Source organism: Carassius gibelio, chromosome B25 (assembly GCF_023724105.1).
Source record: "Carassius gibelio isolate Cgi1373 ecotype wild population from Czech Republic chromosome B25, carGib1.2-hapl.c, whole genome shotgun sequence".
NCBI classification, from domain to species: domain Eukaryota; kingdom Metazoa; phylum Chordata; class Actinopteri; order Cypriniformes; family Cyprinidae; genus Carassius; species Carassius gibelio.
The window spans coordinates 7,439,211-7,461,148 of record NC_068420.1 but is presented as its reverse complement, the minus strand read 5'-3'; the positions used below and the strand labels follow the sequence as shown (position 1 = coordinate 7,461,148).

Genomic DNA, 21,938 nt, shown 5'->3' with positions numbered 1-21,938 from the left:
GGGATTAATGGTTTGTTATGTTGGAGATCAGGTAGTTTCAAATCAGGTAGTTTTAGTACCCCTAGTGAAAAGAAAAATATACTAAAAATGTATCTGAAATACATTTATTTCATGCTGAGTATACTACAAGCACATTTACATATTTATGTACTTAATAAAAAAATACCCTGCAGTTGTACTTTTGTATAATAAACTGGTATTCGTAAAGTCTGCTAAATTTGAAAAACTAATCTTGTACTTATATATATGTATATAAACCACAGACATGTAAACAATGTTTAAAACTTGATTCTCACCATGGGTTCTTTAAATTAATTTATTTTATTAAGGAACTTACTGCAAAGCTCAGTGTAGTTTCTCCATTGTATACAGAATCCCATCTGAGAGCAAGCACTTGCATAGCTCTGCAGACTTGCACACACCATTTGAGACGAGTTGCTCATATGACAACTATCATACTGACAGGCTAAGAAGAAGTTTTCAGGGGGTATATAGGAATGACACTCTTTGAACAACCTGGGGAAGTTCAAAATAAAGAATAAAAAGGACAAAAATCACTTTGGAAGCAATAACACCAAGTTTGTCAAACTTTCATTACACCTAATAGAATGAACTCACTTGCTCTTAAGAAGGTTGCAGTCAGGATGGGCTGAAGCACATGTTGTAGGTTTTGGAGGGGTAGGGGGTATTTTCGGAGGTAATGTATTTGGTGTAGTGCAATTTTTGTCATCCACACCAATGGCTGGCCAGTAATCTGCCATTACTGCACAATCATTGACCAAGATCCCTCCAGGGATCATACAGTCATCAGCCTGGTTGTTGTTGCATGTTCCTTCACAATAATTATTTGGAATAATTAATAATGATGCACAAAAACAAACCTTTTTGAACAACCCCTAATGAACAGTAAATACATCAAAAATGATTTAAAATACAGTTATTTCAAGTATACAACCAAATTTACATATTTATGGGCTTAATAGAAATACCCAGCAATTTCTGCTATACTAAACTGATATAATTAATATTGTACTTAATGCACTTTAATTGTGCAGAAGTAGTGCTCAAGTCCAACTAAACACATTCTGAAGTATATTTTATTGTTCTGAAGAGGAACTATTGCAACTACTTTAGGTACACTTTAAATTTCTTGGATTTAAAGACATTATTCAAAGATTATACAGTCCCTTTCAATAGTGACATTAAAGGGATATTCCACCCCAAAATGAATTTTTTTTGTCATTAATCACTTCCATATCATTCCAAACACTCCCATGTCATTCCAAACATGTAAAAGCCTCAGTTCGTCTTCAGAACAATATGTAATATATTTTGGATGAAAACAGGGAGGCTTTTTACTGTCCCCCTTTTTTATTTTAACCAAAAGAAGGCATAGGCTGCAGCGTACATGGTTTGGCATGGCAGAATGCCAGCAAAGGGCGCTCCCTTTACCTCAGTTTATAGCAGTCACACAAAGCTCTGTTATAACAAAATAAATATATGCATAATGAATCTTTCATAATGTCTACAATTAATGTGTTGGGAAGGGTACTTTGTAAATGTAATAGGTTACAGATTACAAGTTACCCTATTTAAAATTTAATAGTAGTGTAACTTTTTTAATTACTTTAATGAAGTAATGTAGCTTATTACTTTTGAGTACTTTTTGATTACTTTTCTCAATTTCTCAAACTAATTAATGTTTATTTGCAACTGTTAATCATTTTCAAAAATTTACACCATGCAGGTTTAACCTTAAATTAGTTCTCCTGATGGCCAGTCCGCGCTTCCACACACGCAGAACGTGTAGGACTCATAGATTGTCATTTTGCGGCTTAACCCTCTGGAGTCTAAGGGTATTTTTGGGGCCTGGAGAAGTTTTGTCATGCCCTGACATTTGTGCTTTTTTCAGTTTCTTATAAATATCTAAATGGGTAAAGTCTAATCTCACTGTAATCAGCAAAAACTGGGCTATAATAATATGTGAAATGCATGTATGTACATGATTGTATTTTTGAGAAAAAAAAATATAATGCGTGGTTAGTGAAAAACTAAAAATGTTAAATCACTTGAATAAGGCCATAAAACACATACAGAACATTGGTTCCCAGGATTTTTGAGAACTGGAGCTTGTAGCCTAGAATTTTTCTTTCTAAATTATGTGAAAATCATCTTGTTTACTCACTTACAGAAAACAATATATTGATTTAAATTTTTTTTAAGACACTTTTTGTTGGTAAAAGTCATATGCGAGTAGGCGTCAATCATGAATATCATTGTGATTTACACCTGAGAAAACAAAGGCCTGCATAATGAGCTGCATAATGAGCCTCTCAGTCAGCTTGTGTCACTGAGAGGGAGGAGTTACAAGAAAGAATGTGAGAACAAAATAAATCTATATAATTTTATGTTTGTAGTTTATTTAGAATATATTTAATTATCCCACAACATAATTTAATATCCACTTGGGGGAGCAGTTAAACAGTTTATTAGAACAATCAAAGCTGACTTTCAAACTAATTTTTTGCACCATTGCTCCAGTCACACAATCCTTCAGAAATCCTTTTAACTATCTTATTTGCTACAAAAAAAAAAAAAAAAACATTTATTATTATTATTATTATTATTATTATTATTATTAATGTTGACAAGAGCTGAGAATATTTTTCAGGTTTTTTAGGGGGAATAAATTGAAAGAACAGCATTGTTTTTACAATTGTTACAGTTATCTCTATTTGTTACATTTATATTATTTACATCAAGCTTTTGAATTGTATAGTATTGTATATTGTTTTTGAAACTTCGTTTCACTTGATTATACATTTAGTCAGGAATTCTAAAAATCATTTTATGATTCACAGACACTACCATATCGTGCTTTTATTTAAGTGTACTGACATTCTTTTGATTTATTCGTCCAAAATGTGGAATATTCCGTCAGCGTTAGGCTGAATTCCATTTTTATGACTGGATTCTACGAACCAGTAGCTATGTGTTTTCCGCGTCGCAGAGATTATGGGCCATTTGGGAAATAAATAAGCTGTATGTGTGTGTGTAAATATTCAAATATAGTCCCCTTTGTAATCGTTAAATAAGTAACTGTACTTTAATTAAAAATTTTTCTTAGTAACTGTAACTAATTACAGTACATTTTGTAATTAAATTACGTAACACCGTTACATGTAACTAGTTCCCCAACACTGGTTATAATGAGAGGATAAACACACAAATGTCATCACTGGACATGAACTCCAGCATTTTGAGTGGTGAGTGGATTCTAACACCTCTGATTAGCCATTGCACTCCAGAAATCAACATTGTTCAACGCTGAAAACACGTCTTATAAATAGAAACTCTGCCTATGCATGTGCCTGTTAATCGTTTTTGTGCTACATTAGTTGTTCATTTTTTTTTTTTTTTTTTTTTTTTTTTTGCAATATATGAACATAAATGTATTTGTTTTTAGATATCTTATGTTTAGATATATCTATTTTGCAGGAGTCCCGTGAATCATTTCTAATAGTAAAAGGTTACTGATTTGGTGGTGTAACTGGTAAAGTGAGAGCGCTTGTGTGACGGCGATTTGAGCTTGAATTCAGTCTATATTGTGTCCTACAGTACATTCAAATATCTGTGCCCAGTGTTGTCACTGATGTTCTCTGAGTAAGTGAGTTGGCTGGTGTGCTGGTGGAGTTAATAAAAGGCAATTTCTTAAGCTGTGCCATTATTTCTTGCATTAGAAGCACACAATAATAATTCCATTTGCGCACTTCAAGTTTATATGAAATGCCATTGCAATGTGTCTTAACAGCCTGCCTTTTTAATATGACATCAATTTAAAAACTTTTAAACTATTTAAACTCAAAGAATTATTCCGACTTACCACAGTGACCTTGTGTGTTGTTTCCAAAGTGCTGGAATGGCAGATTGATGCTAAAGCCAGTGATTCCAAATTTTACAACAACGTCTAGTTGTGGAATCTCCAGGATCAAGTATAAGCTTGATTTTACAACTCTCACTCCGTTGAGATCATATGGCAACTTTAGATTAACATTATTCTTCAGAGCCTTATAGAAAAACAAGCAATCACAAAAAATAGCCAAGACATTTACAATAGAGTGCAGGCCATATACATGAGTCTTTTTACAGTCTTACTGCAAGGTCTCACCTCTAGATTCACACCTCTCATGAACATGTGATTCTTAAGTGTTATAACTTGTTTGTTGTAAGACACAATAATGGATCTGGGACATGATACTGGCTCATTAATGTCACAGTAGACATTGTCAATGTAGATCTTCAAATAGTATCGAGGCCTAATTTCCTCCATCAATATATAAGTGCAGTTTCCTTGGTAAGTGTAAGAAAGCCCATCAAATGTGATGTAATGCGGGTCACCCCAGCCTTGACAAAAGCCTACAATTAGGAGAGAGTGAACAATAAGAAACATTACTGACTAGACACTAAATTTAGTTTATTATTTTTTTATCCCTCTGACCTATTTACATTTACATTTACATTTGTTCATTTAGCAGAGGCTTTTATCCAAAGCGACTTACAAATGAGGACAGCGGAAGCAATCAAAAAACAAAACAAAACAAAAAACAATGATATATAAGTGCTATAAAAAGTCTCAGTTTGGTTAACACAGTACACATAGCATGGGCTTTTAAATAATATAATAAATAAAAAGAAAACAGATAGATCAGAAAAAGAATAGAGCAAGCTAGTGTTAGAGGTCTTATATGTATATACACTCATTTACATCCTTCTCTTCACTCTCTGAGGCAGAAGTCTCAAAACTCATCCTTTCTAATCACCCTACAACTTGCCCGCTTGATCCTATTCCATCTAATCTCCTTCAAGCCATTTCTCCTGCAGTTGTACCTGCACTCACTCACATCATCAACACTTCCCTCCACACTGGTGTTTTTCCCTCATCATTTAGACAGGCACGTATAACTCCACTACTTAAGAAACCCAACCTCTACCCATCTCTTTCTGAGAACTACAGACCAGTTTCCCTTCTTCCTTTTATTGCAAAAACACTTGAATGAGCTGTGTTCAAACAAGTCTCTACATTTCTCACACACGACAATCTCATTGACAGCAACCAATCTGGCTTCAGAAGTGGACATTCAACTGAGACGGCCTTGCTTTTGACACGGTTAACCACCAGATCCTCCTATCAACCCTACTGACAAATGGCATCTCAGGAGCCACACTTCAACGGTTTGAGTCTTACCTATCAGATAGGTCCTTCAAAGTATCTTGGAGAGGTGAGGTGTCCAAGTCTCAACATCTAACTACTGGGGTGCCTCAGGGCTCAGTTCTTGGACCACTTCTCTTCTCTGTCTACATGGCATCATTAGGTTCTGTCATTCAGAAACATGGCTTTTCATACCACTGCTATGCTGATGACACTCAACTCTACCTCTCATTCCATCCTGATGATCCGACGGTAGCTATTTGCATCTCAGCTTGTCTAACAGACATTTCTTCCTGGATGATGGACCATCACCTTCAACTCAACCTTGCCAAGACAGAACTGCTTGTGATTCCAGCAAACCCATCGTTCCATCACAATTTCACCATCAAGTTAGGCACTTCAACCATAACTCCTTCAAAAACAGCTAGAAGCCTTGGAGTTATGATTGATGATCAGCTGACTTTCTCAGACCACATTGTTAAAACTGTCCGATCCTGCAGATTTGCTTTATTCAACATCAAGAAGATCAAGCCCTTTCTTTCGGATCATGCTGCACAACTCCTTGTTCAAGCTCTTGTTCTGTCCAGGCTGGACTATTGCAATGCCCTCTTGGCAGGTCTTCCAGCCAATTCTATCAAACCTTTACAATTAACTCAGAACGCGGCAGCAAGATTAATTTTTAATGAGCCAAAAAGAATACACTTCACACCTCTGTTTATCAATTTGCACTGGCTTCCAATAGCTGCTCGCATAAAATTCAAGGCATTGATGTTTGCCTACAAAACTACCACTGGCTCTGCACCCATTTACCTAAATTTGTTACTTCAGACTTATGTGCCCTCTAGAAGCATGCGTTCTGCAAGTGAACGTCACTTGATTGTGCCATCCCAAAGAAGCACAAAATCACTTTTTCGGACTTTTAAGTTAAATGTTCCCTTCTGGTTGAATGAACTCCCCAACTCAATCCAAGCAGCTGAGTCCTTAGCCATCTTCAAGAATCGGCTTAAAACACAACTCTTCCATCTTTATTTGACCCTCTACCTTTAACACTCACTATTCTAATTCCATTCTTAAAAAAACTAAGTTTCTAATCTTTTTGTATTCTATTTTCTTTTCATTTATTATGCAATTGTACATGTATGTGTGTTTGTATGTGCAAAGACCTCTAACTAGCTTGCTCTATTCTTTTTTATTTTTATTTTTTTATTCAATCTGTTTTCTTTTTATTTATTATATTATTTAAAATCCCATGCTACGTGTACTGTGCCTAACTGAGACTTGTTATAGCACTTATATATCATTGCTCTTTTTGTTGTATTTTGATTGCTTCCACTGTCTTCATCTGTAAGTCACTTTGGATAAAAGCGTCTGCTAAATTAATAAATGTAATGTAAATGTAAATATATATACAAACACATGCACAATTGGATAATAAATTAAAAGAAAATAGAATACAAAAAAAATTGAAAGGCAGTTAGATTTTTTTTAAACAATATAATTAAAATAGTGAGTGTTAAAGTTAGAGGGTCAAATAAAGACAGAAGAAATGGGTTTTAAGCTGATTCTTGAAGATGGTTAAGGACTCAGCTGCTCGGATTGAGTTGGGTAGGTCATTCCACCAGGAGGGAACATTTAATTTAAAAGTCTGTAAAAAAGTGACTTTGTGCCTTTTTTGGGATCAACAATAATGTGACACTTGCAGAACACAAGCTTCAAAAGGGCACATACGTCTGAAGTAATTAATTTAGGCAAAGGGGAGCAAAGCCAGTGGTGTTATTTTTAGGCAAACATTAATATCTTGAGTTTTATGCAAGCAGCTATTGAAAAATAAGACCTATCCATTCTAGTTCCACCATCAGCTAAATATAACTTTGATATTTCTTGTTAGTTATTTGTTGTATTTTACTGATACATACCTCTAGAGAAAAAAAATGTATATGCTAAAATGTTTTGAAATACATTTATGTCAATATAAGTATGCTAATAATACATTTACATATTTATGTACAGTACTTTTTAAAATTATCCAGCATTTGCACTTTTGGTGTACTAAACTGGTAAACTTAAAGTCTGCTAAATTGGAAAAACTAATTTTGTTCTTAATGCATTTTAGTCTTTAGCATCTTAATGAAAGTAGTTCTAAAGTCCAACTAAAGATATACTGAAGTAGGCCTATATTTGATTGTGCTAAAGTGGAACTATTGCAAGTATATATTTCAGGTATATTTTGTACATCTTTATGCAAATTTTATTAAAAGATCATACAATCCTCATTAAAGCTGCAGTAGGTAACTTTTGTAAAAATATATTTTTTACATATTTGTTAAACCTGTCATTATGTCCTGACAGTAGAATATTAGACAGTTAATCAGTGAAAAAATCAAGCTTCTCTGGCTCCTCCCAGTGGTCCTATTGCCATTTGCAGAAACTCCATCGCTCCCGGTAAAAAATAACCAATCAGAGCTGCGGTCCGTAACTTTGTTTGTGTTCAAAATGTAGAAAAATGTATATAATAAGCGAGTACACCATGAATCAATTTTCCAAACCGTGTTTTTAGCTTGTCCTGAATCACTAGGGTACACCTATAATAAGTGTTTATATTCGGACTATTTCAGATTGCTTCGGGGGTACCGCGGCGGAGTAACCCAGTAACTTTGTGATTCTTCATTGAAATAAACAAAGAGAAGTAGTTCCGGCTACAATGTTCTTCCGGAAGATGCAATGAGTTCTGTTTATTACCCGCTAGAGCGTCAAAAGTTACCTTCCGCAGCTTTAATTAAGCTTAATATTAAGAAATGTGCATTGTGCACAAGTAGTACTCCAAATACAGTTTAATCATAGTTTTTATATCAGTCTAGAAGGAAATGTCAGTAAATATGTTAATAGATTTGAAATATACTTAGTATGAAATAAATGTAATTTAAATATATTACTTTTTTTTTTTACTACGGACTGGATCAGGCCCGGAATGGCTAATCAGGAGCACCGGGAAAATTCCCGGTGGGCCGGTATGTTTTTTTGGCTGCGAGGGCCGTTGTTGTCATAGCACTGGATTGAAATATATATATAAATATATATTATATATTATTATTTAAATTATTTTATCGCAGCCCCACTCTTTTTATTTATTATTTTACCACCGTCCCTATTTTTAATTGAATATTTTCTCACAGAGTGCAGCCTGCAAGATAATGATTAAGTGATTATCTGTTGACTCCCTGGCCCCGCCACCAACACGTCACCTTGCAAGTTGCTCAAAATAAAAATAAAAGTGAGATAAAAATGGATAACAGAAATCGCAAATGCGGAACTGAAAAGTCCAGAATAAATAAGAAGAAAGCTTTAGAAACTGAGGAGGACAAAAATGTTCCAAGCATTCTTCCTCAAAAAACAAAACAAACGGAGACGACGAGGCCGGGTAGGGTAGTTAGGTTAGGTTAGGGTAGTTAGGAGCAGTTCAAGATGCTAGTGACATTGCAAAACAACGTTGTTTGCAAAATACAGCTCATGTATCAAACTTTTTCTTGTAGCTCTTCAGCAGCAGCCGCCTCTAGTCCAGTTTGCTGCTAACAGTGAAGAGCAAGGCCCAGTAACGTTACCAAGCTCCAGTCATGAGCCCAACACACCAGAATGGGCAGGTAGGATTGTCATTCAGAAGAACTAACGTAATAGTATTGAAGAGCCCTGCTCAATGAAAAATGCCCTGAGATAATTAATGATACCTGATGATTCAGCAATACATTAATGAAACTGAGATGATACTGTCGTTAGAAAGTGCAATACATTTTATTGTAATCTTTATTTTTTATTTTGTTTTATATATTTTTTTTTTATTAGATTTTTTTCTTTATTTCAATGTTTGGATGTTTATGAATACTAAATCTTAAAGAAAAGAGATTCTTACACTATCCTGTTATTTAATGTTCTAATAAATCTTCACTGTGAAGCAAAACTTAGGCTATTGTTTTTGTACTGAATTGGAAATGATGATGTTTTTAAAAATACAATTAATTACAAGGCTGTAGGGAATTATATTCTGAGGTTTTAATTACATTATTTTAATATAGTCAGTTGTGAACTAAAGTGGGCCGGTCTAAGGCATGAAACTCCAAGGCTGAAAATGAGTCCCAATCCGGCCCTGGACTGGATAGTACAAAAAAATTTCAAGTATGATAAATAAGTGTATAATTTAAAGCAGTGGTTCTTAATCCTGGTCCTTGTGACCTCTCACTTTGTATATTTTGCATGTCTTTCTGTTTTAACAGACCTGATTCTAATAACCAGCTCGTTTGAAAAGAACTGTATTCCGATTGACATGTTCCATACATAGTGTTCACTGCTCTCTACTCCCTGCACATGGGAAATCAGCTGAAGTTTACTTCACTTGAGAACACAGATTTGTGTTACACCACTGTCTGCAGCATCTCCACACACAAACAAAACTTACTCCAAAAGTGTGAAGGGTTATTTAACTGTAATCATGAGATTTGCATAGAAGTTATGTCTTGTGCACTTTGATTCCCTTTGAACATATACACATATACGCTTCTTTCAAACTGGAATCATAGCGGAATATCCAGTGGTGTCCACTTCCCAGAGCACTTACGGTTGAATACAAAATGTGCGAGTGAATACAAAATGAGTGGTTGGTTGCGAGGACCATGATTAAGAACCACTGACTTAAAAGGCTCAGCCCAAAAATTTAAATGCTCTCTTTATTTATTTACCCTCATGCAACCAGGGCCTATCTGTATAAACCCTTTTTATAAGAAATGGTGGATAGTATATGCTTTAGTAGCATAAATGCAGTGTTAAATCATATATGCTTTTAATATTTTCAGTCTTTATTCTTCTCATACTGTGTAACATACAATCACAGTTTTATATGCAAGGATAAACTACCACCTATGTTTCTGTTCATGACTCTTCATCTCCATCCCGGATTTCCTATCTATTCATTCATGATTCTTAGGGGTCACCTCATTCATGATCTAAAAGTACTGTGCACTTAAAGAATGTAAAATGCTACATGAACACTGAGTCAGGAAAGATGACAGCGATTCAGCATTGCGTTAGTTCAGTCAGGCCACGTTAGTCACGCTTGCATCAGCCAACAGTCAGCTGTTCCTGACGTGTACCAATCCGGTCTTGACACCTATCACCTGCGGTCTATTTAAATTACCATTCTTCAGTGTCTCTTACATCGCATCACTGCTTGCAATTAACTCCCTCCTCCATCCCCAACTCCACCAACTGAACCTGTAATCCGATCTAACTTTGTTCTTTCTTTACAGTTTCTTCAATGAAAGCAGTCTCTATCACATTTAGTTTACAACTCATATAATTGTGAATTGTAATTATGTATGCTTATAATGGTTCTGTTCTGTACCCCAGGGGTGTTTGTCTTGAGGCTTTCCCCGCTCTGTCCAAGCATGGCTGCATAGACAGGCGTGTGGAGGGTTGCCCAGAACATAACTATACCGCCAATACTAACTGTATTCAATATAATTGTCATAAATATACTTGACGGAAGTGGTCCAGATTGAAATATATATACAGTATATATATATATATATATATATATATATATATATATATATATATTTCAGTGACTCATGATGATGACACTTAAATTTGAGATGGACAGTTTACTTACAATCACAGGCATACTGTTGGCAGCACTGGTTCTCATCCTTGACTAGCACTTGTGGCTGGTGATTTTTACAGGTGATGTTCTGCAGTGGAGGGCATTGCAATGGAACAATCTCAATGATGTCATCTATTATACACTTTGCCATAGTGCAGTTAGATAACCTGAAGATCTCGTTAGTCTAGAAAAATTGCAGAAAGTACCAGCGTTAGAAAAATTGATGCAACGTAAACTGAATGGTATTAACTTATTGTTTCTTTTGAGATGAAAAACATAAAAAAAACTGAATGAAAGTACTGTAAATGTTGAATGTATATTTTACCGTTTTGTTCCATTTAGCACAATATGGTGGATTAGTTGGTTGACATGGCCAAGTGATGTTCTGAATTGCACAGGTTATGGAGCAGGTCATGTTCAGACAAATTCCGGTGCCAATGTGTATATTATCTGATATTAACTGTCCTATAAAAAAGGAAAATAATCAAAAGACCTCTGTGACATATGGCTGGAGAATTTCAGACAATTGTATAAAACACAATGGTTTACTAACCAGGCTTATAATATTTTCCTTGAACTACACAAAAACAATGTGTAGGGGTTGTAGATATTGAAGTAAATGTTGTGCCACTAGTTGTACTAGCTGTAGATGGCATTTCTGTTGATGTAGATGGAGTAGTGGTAGAAGTTGAGGTGGTTGTTAATGTTGAAGTAGGTGTTGTGCCAGTAATTGTACTAGTTGTAAATGGTATTTCTGTTGACGTAGACGGTGTAGGAGTGGATGTAGTTAAGGTGGTTGTAAACGTGGAAGTAGGTGCTGTGCCAGTAGTTGTACTAGTTGTAGGTGGTATTTCTGTTGAAGTAGATGGTGTTGGAGTAGTGAGAGAAGTTGAGGTGGTTGTTAATGTTGAAGTAGCTGTTGTGCCAGAAGTAGTACTAGTTGTAGATGGTATTTCTGTTGACGTAGATGTCGTTGGACTAGTGGTTGTAGTTGAGGTGGTTATAGGAGTTGAAGTAGGTGTTGTGCCAGTAGTTGTAGTGGTTGTAGATGGTATTTCTGTTGATGTAGATGACGTAGGACTGCTTGTAGTTGAGGTAGTTGTTGATGTTGAAGTAGGTGTTGTGCCAGAAGTTATACTAGTTGTAGATGGTATTTCTGTTGACGTAGATGACGTTGGAGTAGTGGTAGTAGTTGAGGTGGTTGTAAATGTTGAAGTAGGTGTTGTGCCAGTAGTTGTATATGGTATTTCTGTTGATGTAGATGATGTAGGACTGCTTGTAGTTGAGGTAGTTGTTAATGTTGTAGTAGGTGTTGTTGGAACTGTTACTGTAGAGGTTGGCGTAGAAGTTGTAGTTTCACAACAAACCCTAATTTCATAGTCAAAGCATTTGAAAGGGGGGGCAGTCTGTTGTTCTTTGTTGCACATCAAACCACTGGAAACATCGCACTGGACAACTTGTTTGGTATCTTTAATAAAATCATCAAATATCACATGTTCCATCCCCACATTCCTACATTCAATATTTTTTGGCCTTTCACAGATATTTTTTCCACTGTTCTTTATGTTTTCATATGTCTCATTGTCATGCTTTCCTCCAGAATCAGAATTAAACCACTCAGACCAGTAACCATATATGCAGGGTAATTCTGTTGACGTAGATGGCATTGGAGTAGTGGTAGAAGTTGAAGTGGTTGTTAATGTTGAAGTAGGTGTTGTGCCAGAAGTTGTACTAGTTGTAGATGGTATTTCTGTTGATGTTGATGGTGTGGGAGTAGTGGAAGTAGTTGAGGTGGTTGTAAATGTTGAAGTAGGTGTTGTGCCAGTAGTTGTAGTAGTTGTAGATGGTATTTCTGTTGATGTAGATGACGTAGGACTGCTTGTAGTTGAGGTAGTTGTTAATGTTGTAGTAGGTGTTGTTGGAACTGTTACTGTAGAGGTTGGCGTAGAAGTTGTAGTTTCACAACAAACCCTAATTTCATAGTCAAAGCATTTGAAAGGGGGGGCAGTCTGTTGTTCCTTGTTGCACATCAAACCACTGGAAATATCGCACTGGACAACTTGTTTGGTATCTTTAATAAAATCATCAAATATCAAATGTTCCATCCCCACATTCCTACATTCAATATTTTTTGGCCTTTCACAGATATACTTTCCACTGTTCTTTATGTTTTCATATGTCTCATTGTCATGCTTTCCTCCTGAATCAGAATTGAACCACTCAGACCAGTAACCATATTTACAAGGTATTTCTGTTGAGGTAGATGGCATTGGAGTAGTGGTAGAAGTTGATGTGGTTGTTAATGTTGAAGTAGGTGTTGTGCCAGAAGTTGTACTAGTTGTAGATGGTATTTCTGTTGATGTAGATGGCATTGGAGTAGTGGTAGTAGTTGAGGTGGTTGTAAATGTTGACGTAGGTGTTGTGCCAGAAGTTGTACTAGTTGTAGATGGTATTTCTGTTGATGTAGATGGCATTGGAGTAGTGGTAGTAGTTGAGGTTGTTGTAAATGTTGATGTAGGTGTTGTGCCAGTAGTTGTAGTAGTTGTAGATGGTATTTCTGTTGATGTAGATGATGTAGGACTGCTTGTAGTTGAGGTAGTTGTTAATGTTGTAGCAGGTGTTGTTGGAACTGTTACTGTAGAGGTTGGCGTAGAAGTTGTAGTTTCACAACAGACCCTAATTTCATAGTCAAAGCATTTGAAAGGGGGGGCAATCTGTTGTTCCTTGTTGCACATCAATCCACTGGAAACATCGCACTGGACAACTTGTTTGGTATCTTTAATAAAATCATCAAATATCACATCTTCCATCCCCACATTCCTACATTCAATATTTTTTGGCCTTTCACAGATATTTTTTCCACTCTTCTTTATGTTTTCATATGTCTCATTGTCATGCTTTCCTCCTGAATCAGAATTGAACCACTCAGACCAGTAACCATATTTACAAGGTATTTCTGTTGAGGTAGATGGCATTGGAGTAGTGGTAGAAGTTGATGTGGTTGTTAATGTTGAAGTAGGTGTTGTGCCAGAAGTTGTACTAGTTGTAGATGGTATTTCTGTTGACGTAGATGGTATTGGAGTAGTGGTAGTAGTTGAGGTGGTTGTAAATGTTGAAGTAGGTGTTGTGCCAGTAGTTGTAGTAGTTGTAGATGGTATTTCTGTTGATGTAGATGACGTAGGACTGCTTGTAGTTGAGGTAGTTGTTAATGTTGTAGTAGGTGTTGTTGGAACTGTTACTGTAGAGGTTGGCGTAGAAGTTGTAGTTTCACAACAGACCCTAATTTCATAGTCAAAGCATTTGAAAGGGGGGGCAATCTGTTGTTCCTTGTTGCACATCAATCCACTGGAAACATCGCACTGGACAACTTGTTTGGTATCTTTAATAAAATCATCAAATATCACATCTTCCATCCCCACATTCCTACATTCAATATTTTTTGGCCTTTCACAGATATTTTTTCCACTCTTCTTTATGTTTTCATATGTCTCATTGTCATGCTTTCCTCCTGAATCAGAATTGAACCACTCAGACCAGTAACCATATTTACAAGGTATTTCTGTTGAGGTAGATGGCATTGGAGTAGAGGTAGAAGTAGATGTGGTTGTTAATGTTGAAGTAGGTGTTGTGCCAGAAGTTGTACTAGTTGTTGATGGTATTTCTGTTGACGTAGATGGCGTGGGAGTAGTGGGAGTAGTTGAGGTGGTTGTAAATGTTGAAGTAGGTGTTGTGCCAGTAGTTGTGGATGGTATTTCTGTTGATGTGAATGATGTAGGACTGCTTGTAGTTGAGGTAGTTGTTAATGTTTTAGTAGGTGTTGTTGGAACTGTTACTGTAGAGGTTGGCGTAGAAGTTGTAGTTTCACAACAAACCCTAATTTCATAGTCAAAGCATTTGAAAGGGGGGGCAGTCTGTTGTTCCTTGTTGCACATCAAACCACTGGAAACATCGCACTGGACGACTTGTTTGGTATCTTTAATAAAATCATCAAATATCACATGTTCCATCCCCACATTCCTACATTCAATATTTTTTGGCCTTTCACAGATATTCTTTCCACTCTTCTTGATGTTTTCATATGTCTCATTGTCATGCTTTCCTCCTGAATCAGAATTGAACCACTCAGACCAGTAACCATATTTACAAGGTATTTCTGTTGACGTAGATGGCATTGAAGTAGTGGTAAAAGTTGATGTGGTTGTTAATGTTGAAGTAGGTGTTGTGCCAGAAGTTGTACTAGTTGTTGATGGTATTTCTGTTGACGTAGATGGCGTTGGAGTAGTGGTAGTAGTTGAGGTGGTCGTAAATGTTGAAGTAGGTATTGTGCCAGTAGTTGTACTAGTTGTAGATGGTATTTCTGTTGATTTAGATGATGTAGGACTGCTTGTAGTTGAGGTAGTTGTTAATGTTGTAGTAGGTGTTGTGCCAGAAGTTGTACTAGTTGTTGATGGTATTTCTGTTGACGTAGATGGCGTGGGAGTAGTGGGAGTAGTTGAGGTGGTTGTAAATGTTGAAGTAGGTGTTGTGCCAGTAGTTGTGGATGGTATTTCTGTTGATGTGAATGATGTAGGACTGCTTGTAGTTGAGGTAGTTGTTAATGTTTTAGTAGGTGTTGTTGGAACTGTTACTGTAGAGGTTGGCGTAGAAGTTGTAGTTTCACAACAAACCCTAATTTCATAGTCAAAGCATTTGAAAGGGGGGGCAGTCTGTTGTTCCTTGTTGCACATCAAACCACTGGAAACATCGCACTGGACGACTTGTTTGGTATCTTTAATAAAATCATCAAATATCACATGTTCCATCCCCACATTCCTACATTCAATATTTTTTGGCCTTTCACAGATATTCTTTCCACTCTTCTTGATGTTTTCATATGTCTCATTGTCATGCTTTCCTCCTGAATCAGAATTGAACCACTCAGACCAGTAACCATATTTACAAGGTATTTCTGTTGACGTAGATGGCATTGAAGTAGTGGTAAAAGTTGATGTGGTTGTTAATGTTGAAGTAGGTGTTGTGCCAGAAGTTGTACTAGTTGTTGATGGTATTTCTGTTGACGTAGATGGCGTTGGAGTAGTGGTAGTAGTTGAGGTGGTCGTAAATGTTGAAGTAGGTATTGTGCCAGTAGTTGTACTAGTTGTAGATGGTATTTCTGTTGATTTAGATGATGTAGGACTGCTTGTAGTTGAGGTAGTTGTTAATGTTGTAGTAGGTGTTGTTGGAACTGTTACTGTAGAGGTTGGCGTAGAAGTTGTAGTTTCACAACAAACCCTAATTTCATAGTCAAAGCATTTGAAAGGAGGAGCAGTCTGTTGTTCTTTGTTGCACATCAAACCACTGGAAACATCGCACTGGACAACTTGTTTGGTATCTTTAATAAAATCATCAAATATGACATCTTCCATCCCCACATTCCTACATTCAATATTTTTTGGCCTTTCACAGATATTTTTTCCACTGTTCTTTATGTTTTCATATGTCTCATTGTCATGCTTTCCTCCTGAATCAGAATTGAACCACTCAGACCAGTAACCATATATACAGGGTAATTCTGTTGACGTAGATGGCATTGGAGTAGTGGTAGAAGTTGAAGTGGTTGTTAATGTTGAAGTAGGTGTTGTGCCAGAAGTTGTACTAGTTGTTGATGGTATTTTTGTTGATGTAGATGACGTTGGAGTAGTGGTAGTAGTTGAGGTGGTCGTAAATGTTGAAGTAGGTGTTGTGCCAGTAGTTGTACTAGTTGTAGATGGTATTTCTGTTGATGTAGATGATGTAGGACTGCTTGTAGTTGAGGTAGTTGTTAATGTTGTAGTATGTGTTGTTGGAACTGTTACTGTAGAGGTTGGCGTAGAAGTTGTAGTTTCACAACAAACCCTAATTTCATAGTCAAAGCATTTGAAAGGAGGGGCAGTCTGTTGTTCTTTGTTGCACGTCAAACCACTGGAAACATCGCACTGGACAACTTGTTTGGTATCTTTAATGAAATCATCAAATATCACATCTTCCATCCCCACATTCCTACATTCAATATTTTTTGGCGTTTCACAGATATTTTTTCCACTGTTCTTTATGTTTTCATATGTCTCATTGTCATGCTTTCCTCCTGAATCAGAATTGAACCACTCAGACCAGTAACCATATATACAGGGTAATTCTGTTGACGTAGATGGCATTGGAGTAGTGGTAGAAGTTGAAGTGGTTGTTAATGTTGAAGTAGGTGTTGTGCCAGAAGTTGTACTAGTTGTAGATGGTATTTCTGTTGACGTAGATGGCGTGGGAGAAGTTGAGGTGGTTGTAAATGTTGAAGTAGGTGTTGTGCCAGTAGTTGTGGATGGTATTTCTGTAGATGTGAATGATGTAGGACTGCTTGTTGTTGAGATAGTTGTTAATGTTTTAGTAGGTGTTGTTGGAACTGTTACTGTAGAGGTTGGGGTAGAAGTTGTAGTTTCACAACAAACCCTAATTTCATAGTCAAAGCATTTGAAAGGGGGGGCAGTCTGTTGTTCTTTGTTGCACATCAAACCACTGGAAACATCGCACTGGACAACTTGTTTGGTATCTTTAATAAAATCATCAAATATCACATGTTCCATCCCCACATTCCTACATTCAATATTTTTTGGCCTTTCACAGATATACTTTCCACTGTTCTTTATGTTTTCATATGTCTCATTGTCATGCTTTCCTCCTGAATCAGAATTGAACCACTCAGACCAGTAACCATATATACAGGGTAATTCTGTTGACGTAGATGGCATTGGAGTAGTGGTAGAAGTTGAAGTGGTTGTTAATGTTGAAGTAGGTGTTGTGCCAGAAGTTGTACTAGTTGTTGATGGTATTTCTGTTGACGTAGATGGTGTGGGAGTAGTGGGAGTAGTTGAGGTGGTTGTAAATGTTGAAGTAGGTGTTGTGCCAGTAGTTGTGGATGGTATTTCTGTTGATGTGAATGATGTAGGACTGCTTGTAGTTGAGGTAGTTGTTAATGTTGTAGTAGGTGTTGTTGGAACAGTTGCTGTAGAGGTTGGCGTAGAAGTTGTAGTTTCACAACAAACCCTAATTTCATAGTCAAAGCATTTGAAGGGGGGGGCAGTCTGTTGTTCCTTGTTGCACATCAAACCATTGGAAACATCGCACTGGACAACTTGTTTGGTATCTTTAATAAAATCATCAAATATCACATCTTCCATCCCCACATTCCTACATTCAATATTTTTTGGCCTTTCACAGATATTTTTTCCACTGTTCTTTATGTTTTCATATGTCTCATTGTCATGCTTTCCTCCTGAATCAGAATTGAACCACTCAGACCAGTAACCATATATACAGGGTAATTCTGTTGATGTAGATGGCATTGGAGTAGTGGTAGAAGTTGAAGTGGTTGTTAATGTTGAAGTAGGTGTTGTGCCAGAAGTTGTACTAGTTGTAGATGGTATTTCTGTTGGCGTAGATGGTATTGGAGTAGTGGTAGTAGTTGAGGTGGTTGTAAATGTTGAAGTAGGTGTTGTGCCAGTAGTTGTAGTAGTTGTAGATGGTATTTCTGTTGATGTAGATGACGTAGGACTGCTTGTAGTTGAGGTAGTTGTTAATGTTGTAGTAGGTGTTGTTGGAACTGTTACTGTAGAGGTTGGCGTAGAAGTTGTAGTTTCACAACAGACCCTAATTTCATAGTCAAAGCATTTGAAAGGGGGGGCAATCTGTTGTTCCTTGTTGCACATCAATCCACTGGAAACATCGCACTGGACAACTTGTTTGGTATCTTTAATAAAATCATCAAATATCACATCTTCCATCCCCACATTCCTACATTCAATATTTTTTGGCCTTTCACAGATATTTTTTCCACTCTTCTTGATGTTTTCATATGTCTCATTGTCATGCTTTCCTCCTGAATCAGAATTGAACCACTCAGACCAGTAACCATATTTACAAGGTATTTCTGTTGAGGTAGATGGCATTGGAGAAGTGGTAGAAGTTGATGTGGTTGTTAATGTTGAAGTAGGTGTTGTGCCAGAAGTTGTACTAGTTGTAGATGGTATTTCTGTTGACGTTGATGGTGTGGGAGTAGTTGAGGTGGTTGTAAATGTTGAAGTAGGTGTTGTGCCAGTAGTTGAAGATGGTATTTCTGTTGATGTGAATGATGTAGGACTGCTTGTAGTTGAGGTAGTTGTTAATGTTGTAGTAGGTGTTGTTGGAACTGTTGCTGTAGAGGTTGGCGTAGAAGTTGTAGTTTCACAACAGACCCTAATTTCATAGTCAAAGCATTTGAAAGGGGGGGCAGTCTGTTGTTCCTTGTTGCACATCAAACCATTGGAAACATCGCACTGGACAACTTGCTTGGTATCTTTAATAAAATCATCAAATATCACATCTTCCATCCCCACATTCCTACATTCAATATTTTTTGGCCTTTCACAGATATTCTTTCCACTCTTCTTGATGTTTTCATATGTCTCATTGTCATGCTTTCCTCCTGAATCAGAATTGAACCACTCAGACCAGTAACCATATTTACAAGGTATTTCTGTTGAGGTAGATGGCATTGGAGTAGTGGTAGAAGTTGATGTGGTTGTTAATGTTGAAGTAGGTGTTGTGCCAGAAGTTGTACTAGTTGTAGATGGCATTTCTGTTGATGTAGATGGCATTGGAGTAGTGGTAGTAGTTGAGGTGGTTGTAAATGTTGAAGTAGCTGTTGTGCCAGTAGTTGAAGATGGTATTTCTGTTGATGTGAATGATGTAGGACTGCTTGTAGTTGAGGTAGTTGTTAATGTTGTAGTAGGTGTTGTTGGAACTGTTACTGTAGAGGTTGGCGTAGAAGTTGTAGTTTCACAACAGACCCTAATTTCATAGTCAAAGCATTTGAAAGGGGGGGCAGTCTGTTGTTCCTTGTTGCACATCAAACCACTGGAAACATCGCACTGGACAACTTGTTTGGTATCTTTAATAAAATCATCAAATATCACATGTTCCATCCCCACATTCCTACATTCAATATTTTTTGGCCTTTCACAGATATTCTTTCCACTCTTCTTGATGTTTTCATATGTCTCATTGTCATGCTTTCCTCCTGAATCAGAATTGAACCACTCAGACCAGTAACCATATTTACAAGGTATTTCTGTTGAGGTAGATGGCATTGGAGTAGTGGTAGAAGTTGATGTGGTTGTTAATGTTGAAGTAGGTGTTGTGCCAGAAGTTGTACTAGTTGTAGATGGTATTTCTGTTGATGTAGATGGCATTGGAGTAGTGGTAGTAGTTGAGGTGGTTGTAAATGTTGACGTAGGTGTTGTGCCAGAAGTTGTACTAGTTGTAGATGGTATTTCTGTTGATGTAGATGGCATTGGAGTAGTGGTAGTAGTTGAGGTTGTTGTAAATGTTGATGTAGGTGTTGTGCCAGTAGTTGTAGTAGTTGTAGATGGTATTTCTGTTGATGTAGATGACGTAGGACTGCTTGTAGTTGAGATAGTTGTTAATGTTGAAGTAGGTGTTGTGCCAGAAGTTGTACTAGTTGTAGATGGTATTTCTGTTGACGTAGATGGCGTGGGACTAGGTGAGGTGTTTGAACACTCCTCTACACACTCCTGATTTTGCTCATCAAAAATAGGCCTGTCTGTTGGACAGTTTGGATAACATCCTGTGCAAAAAAAAAATGTTCAAATATAGCACATAAATTATATAGTTGTAGGTTTATAAAAAAATCTAGCAAGTATGGCTTCTAAATTTACCAATAATTAAAAATAATCAATATTTAGATAGATAGGCATTTTGAGGCTTTTGCATCTGAACTCTTCATACACACACACACACACGCACACACACACACACACACACACACACACACGCACACACACACACACACACACACACACACACACACACACATATATATATAAAGCGCAAGGCAACATCCAGCATTTACCATGTATAATTAGTCTTCAATCACTCACCTTCCAGATGGGGTAAAGTGTTATTGCAGATATCATCAGAGTTGCGACAGGTTTTGTAGCAAGGTGTATGACAAGGACTGTAATGCCATGTGCATCTTTTATCTTTATTGTAGTAGTCACAGTACACAGCTGATAAGGAAACATGGACATTAGTATGAACAATGTAAGGAATGGACAATTCAGACACTTTATTATTTGTTATATTTAACAAATAATCTCTAAATTCCCTCACCCAACCAACAAGCCAACTACAAGGTCTATGGACCCCAAAATGCAAATAACCCCAAAGGACTATACAGACCTCCAGTAATATATATATATATATATTTTGCTCCATTGACCAGGTTTCAGTTGGTCAAGTGCATATTTCAGTTGCCTCAAAATACCAACACACCAACAATGCACCTGAACACACCTTGTTTTCCAACCAGCATGCCCATGGGCACAAATGCATTTGCTATTTAAACAACATGATAAATACATTGGGCTGAAACTATCAAAAAACATTTGCGTGTTTTTGCCGCATTGTGCAGGGTGTATGATAGGGCCACTGAGACAGACAGACACTACCTATAGGAAAAGACACCTTTCATTAATCTATAATAAAGCTTTTCTGTAAATGAACATGCACATCCCCAGAACATGTGTGTATCATTACTGTTTTGTATATTGTTTTTTGTTGTCATGATTCCAGTCTATGTACCCCATCTTGGTTTTGTGGATGAAGAAAAGCTTTTGGCAAGAAGTAGGTGTTGTTTTCACATTGATGTTTTCTTTTTCCACAATATTTTGAATGAACATCGCAGCAGCACTGCATTTTATTTTGCACTGCATATTTTGGGGCAAAGTCATCTTTCAAGTCATTTTATCATATTCTACTGCTGTTTCTATACATGCAGATTTTATGTCCTGATGACCAGTGAAAGTGCAGTTCTGACTCTCTGCCCATTCTTTTAGATAGGAGCCTGGTCTTGTTAGTCCGAAATAGCTGCCCGGAGGCTTTGCCAAGATGGCGGCCAAGTGGCACGAGTTGCCTGAAAGGACTTAGTCACTCAAGTGGTTAATCGACTTTTTTCATAGCTTCATTCTCTGTTTTTCTAACAGTTTAATTTAATTCTGTCTCATTGGCCCTTCTCCC

The 21,938-nt window shown here is 36.9% G+C and overlaps 1 protein-coding gene across 1 annotated transcript in view; it reads right to left on the bottom strand.

Annotated features, from left to right (window-relative positions):
- LOC128014041 (mucin-2-like) overlaps positions 1 to 21,938 on the bottom strand; it is a 68,902-nt gene that overhangs the window by 11,793 nt on the left and 35,171 nt on the right. The window contains exons 26-42 of the mRNA XM_052597281.1: positions 20,801 to 20,929; positions 20,385 to 20,487; positions 20,158 to 20,277; positions 19,462 to 19,650; positions 18,877 to 19,056; positions 18,274 to 18,471; positions 17,680 to 17,868; positions 16,594 to 16,689; positions 13,897 to 14,094; positions 13,294 to 13,491; positions 12,589 to 12,786; positions 12,021 to 12,183; positions 10,866 to 11,040; positions 4,169 to 4,416; positions 3,884 to 4,067; positions 619 to 832; positions 338 to 516 (exon numbers count right to left, since the gene is read on the bottom strand). Coding sequence (XP_052453241.1) covers positions 338 to 516; positions 619 to 832; positions 3,884 to 4,067; positions 4,169 to 4,416; positions 10,866 to 11,040; positions 12,021 to 12,183; positions 12,589 to 12,786; positions 13,294 to 13,491; positions 13,897 to 14,094; positions 16,594 to 16,689; positions 17,680 to 17,868; positions 18,274 to 18,471; positions 18,877 to 19,056; positions 19,462 to 19,650; positions 20,158 to 20,277; positions 20,385 to 20,487; positions 20,801 to 20,929 — 2,961 coding nt within the window. The remainder of the gene's footprint in view (positions 1 to 337; positions 517 to 618; positions 833 to 3,883; positions 4,068 to 4,168; positions 4,417 to 10,865; positions 11,041 to 12,020; positions 12,184 to 12,588; positions 12,787 to 13,293; positions 13,492 to 13,896; positions 14,095 to 16,593; positions 16,690 to 17,679; positions 17,869 to 18,273; positions 18,472 to 18,876; positions 19,057 to 19,461; positions 19,651 to 20,157; positions 20,278 to 20,384; positions 20,488 to 20,800; positions 20,930 to 21,938) is intronic.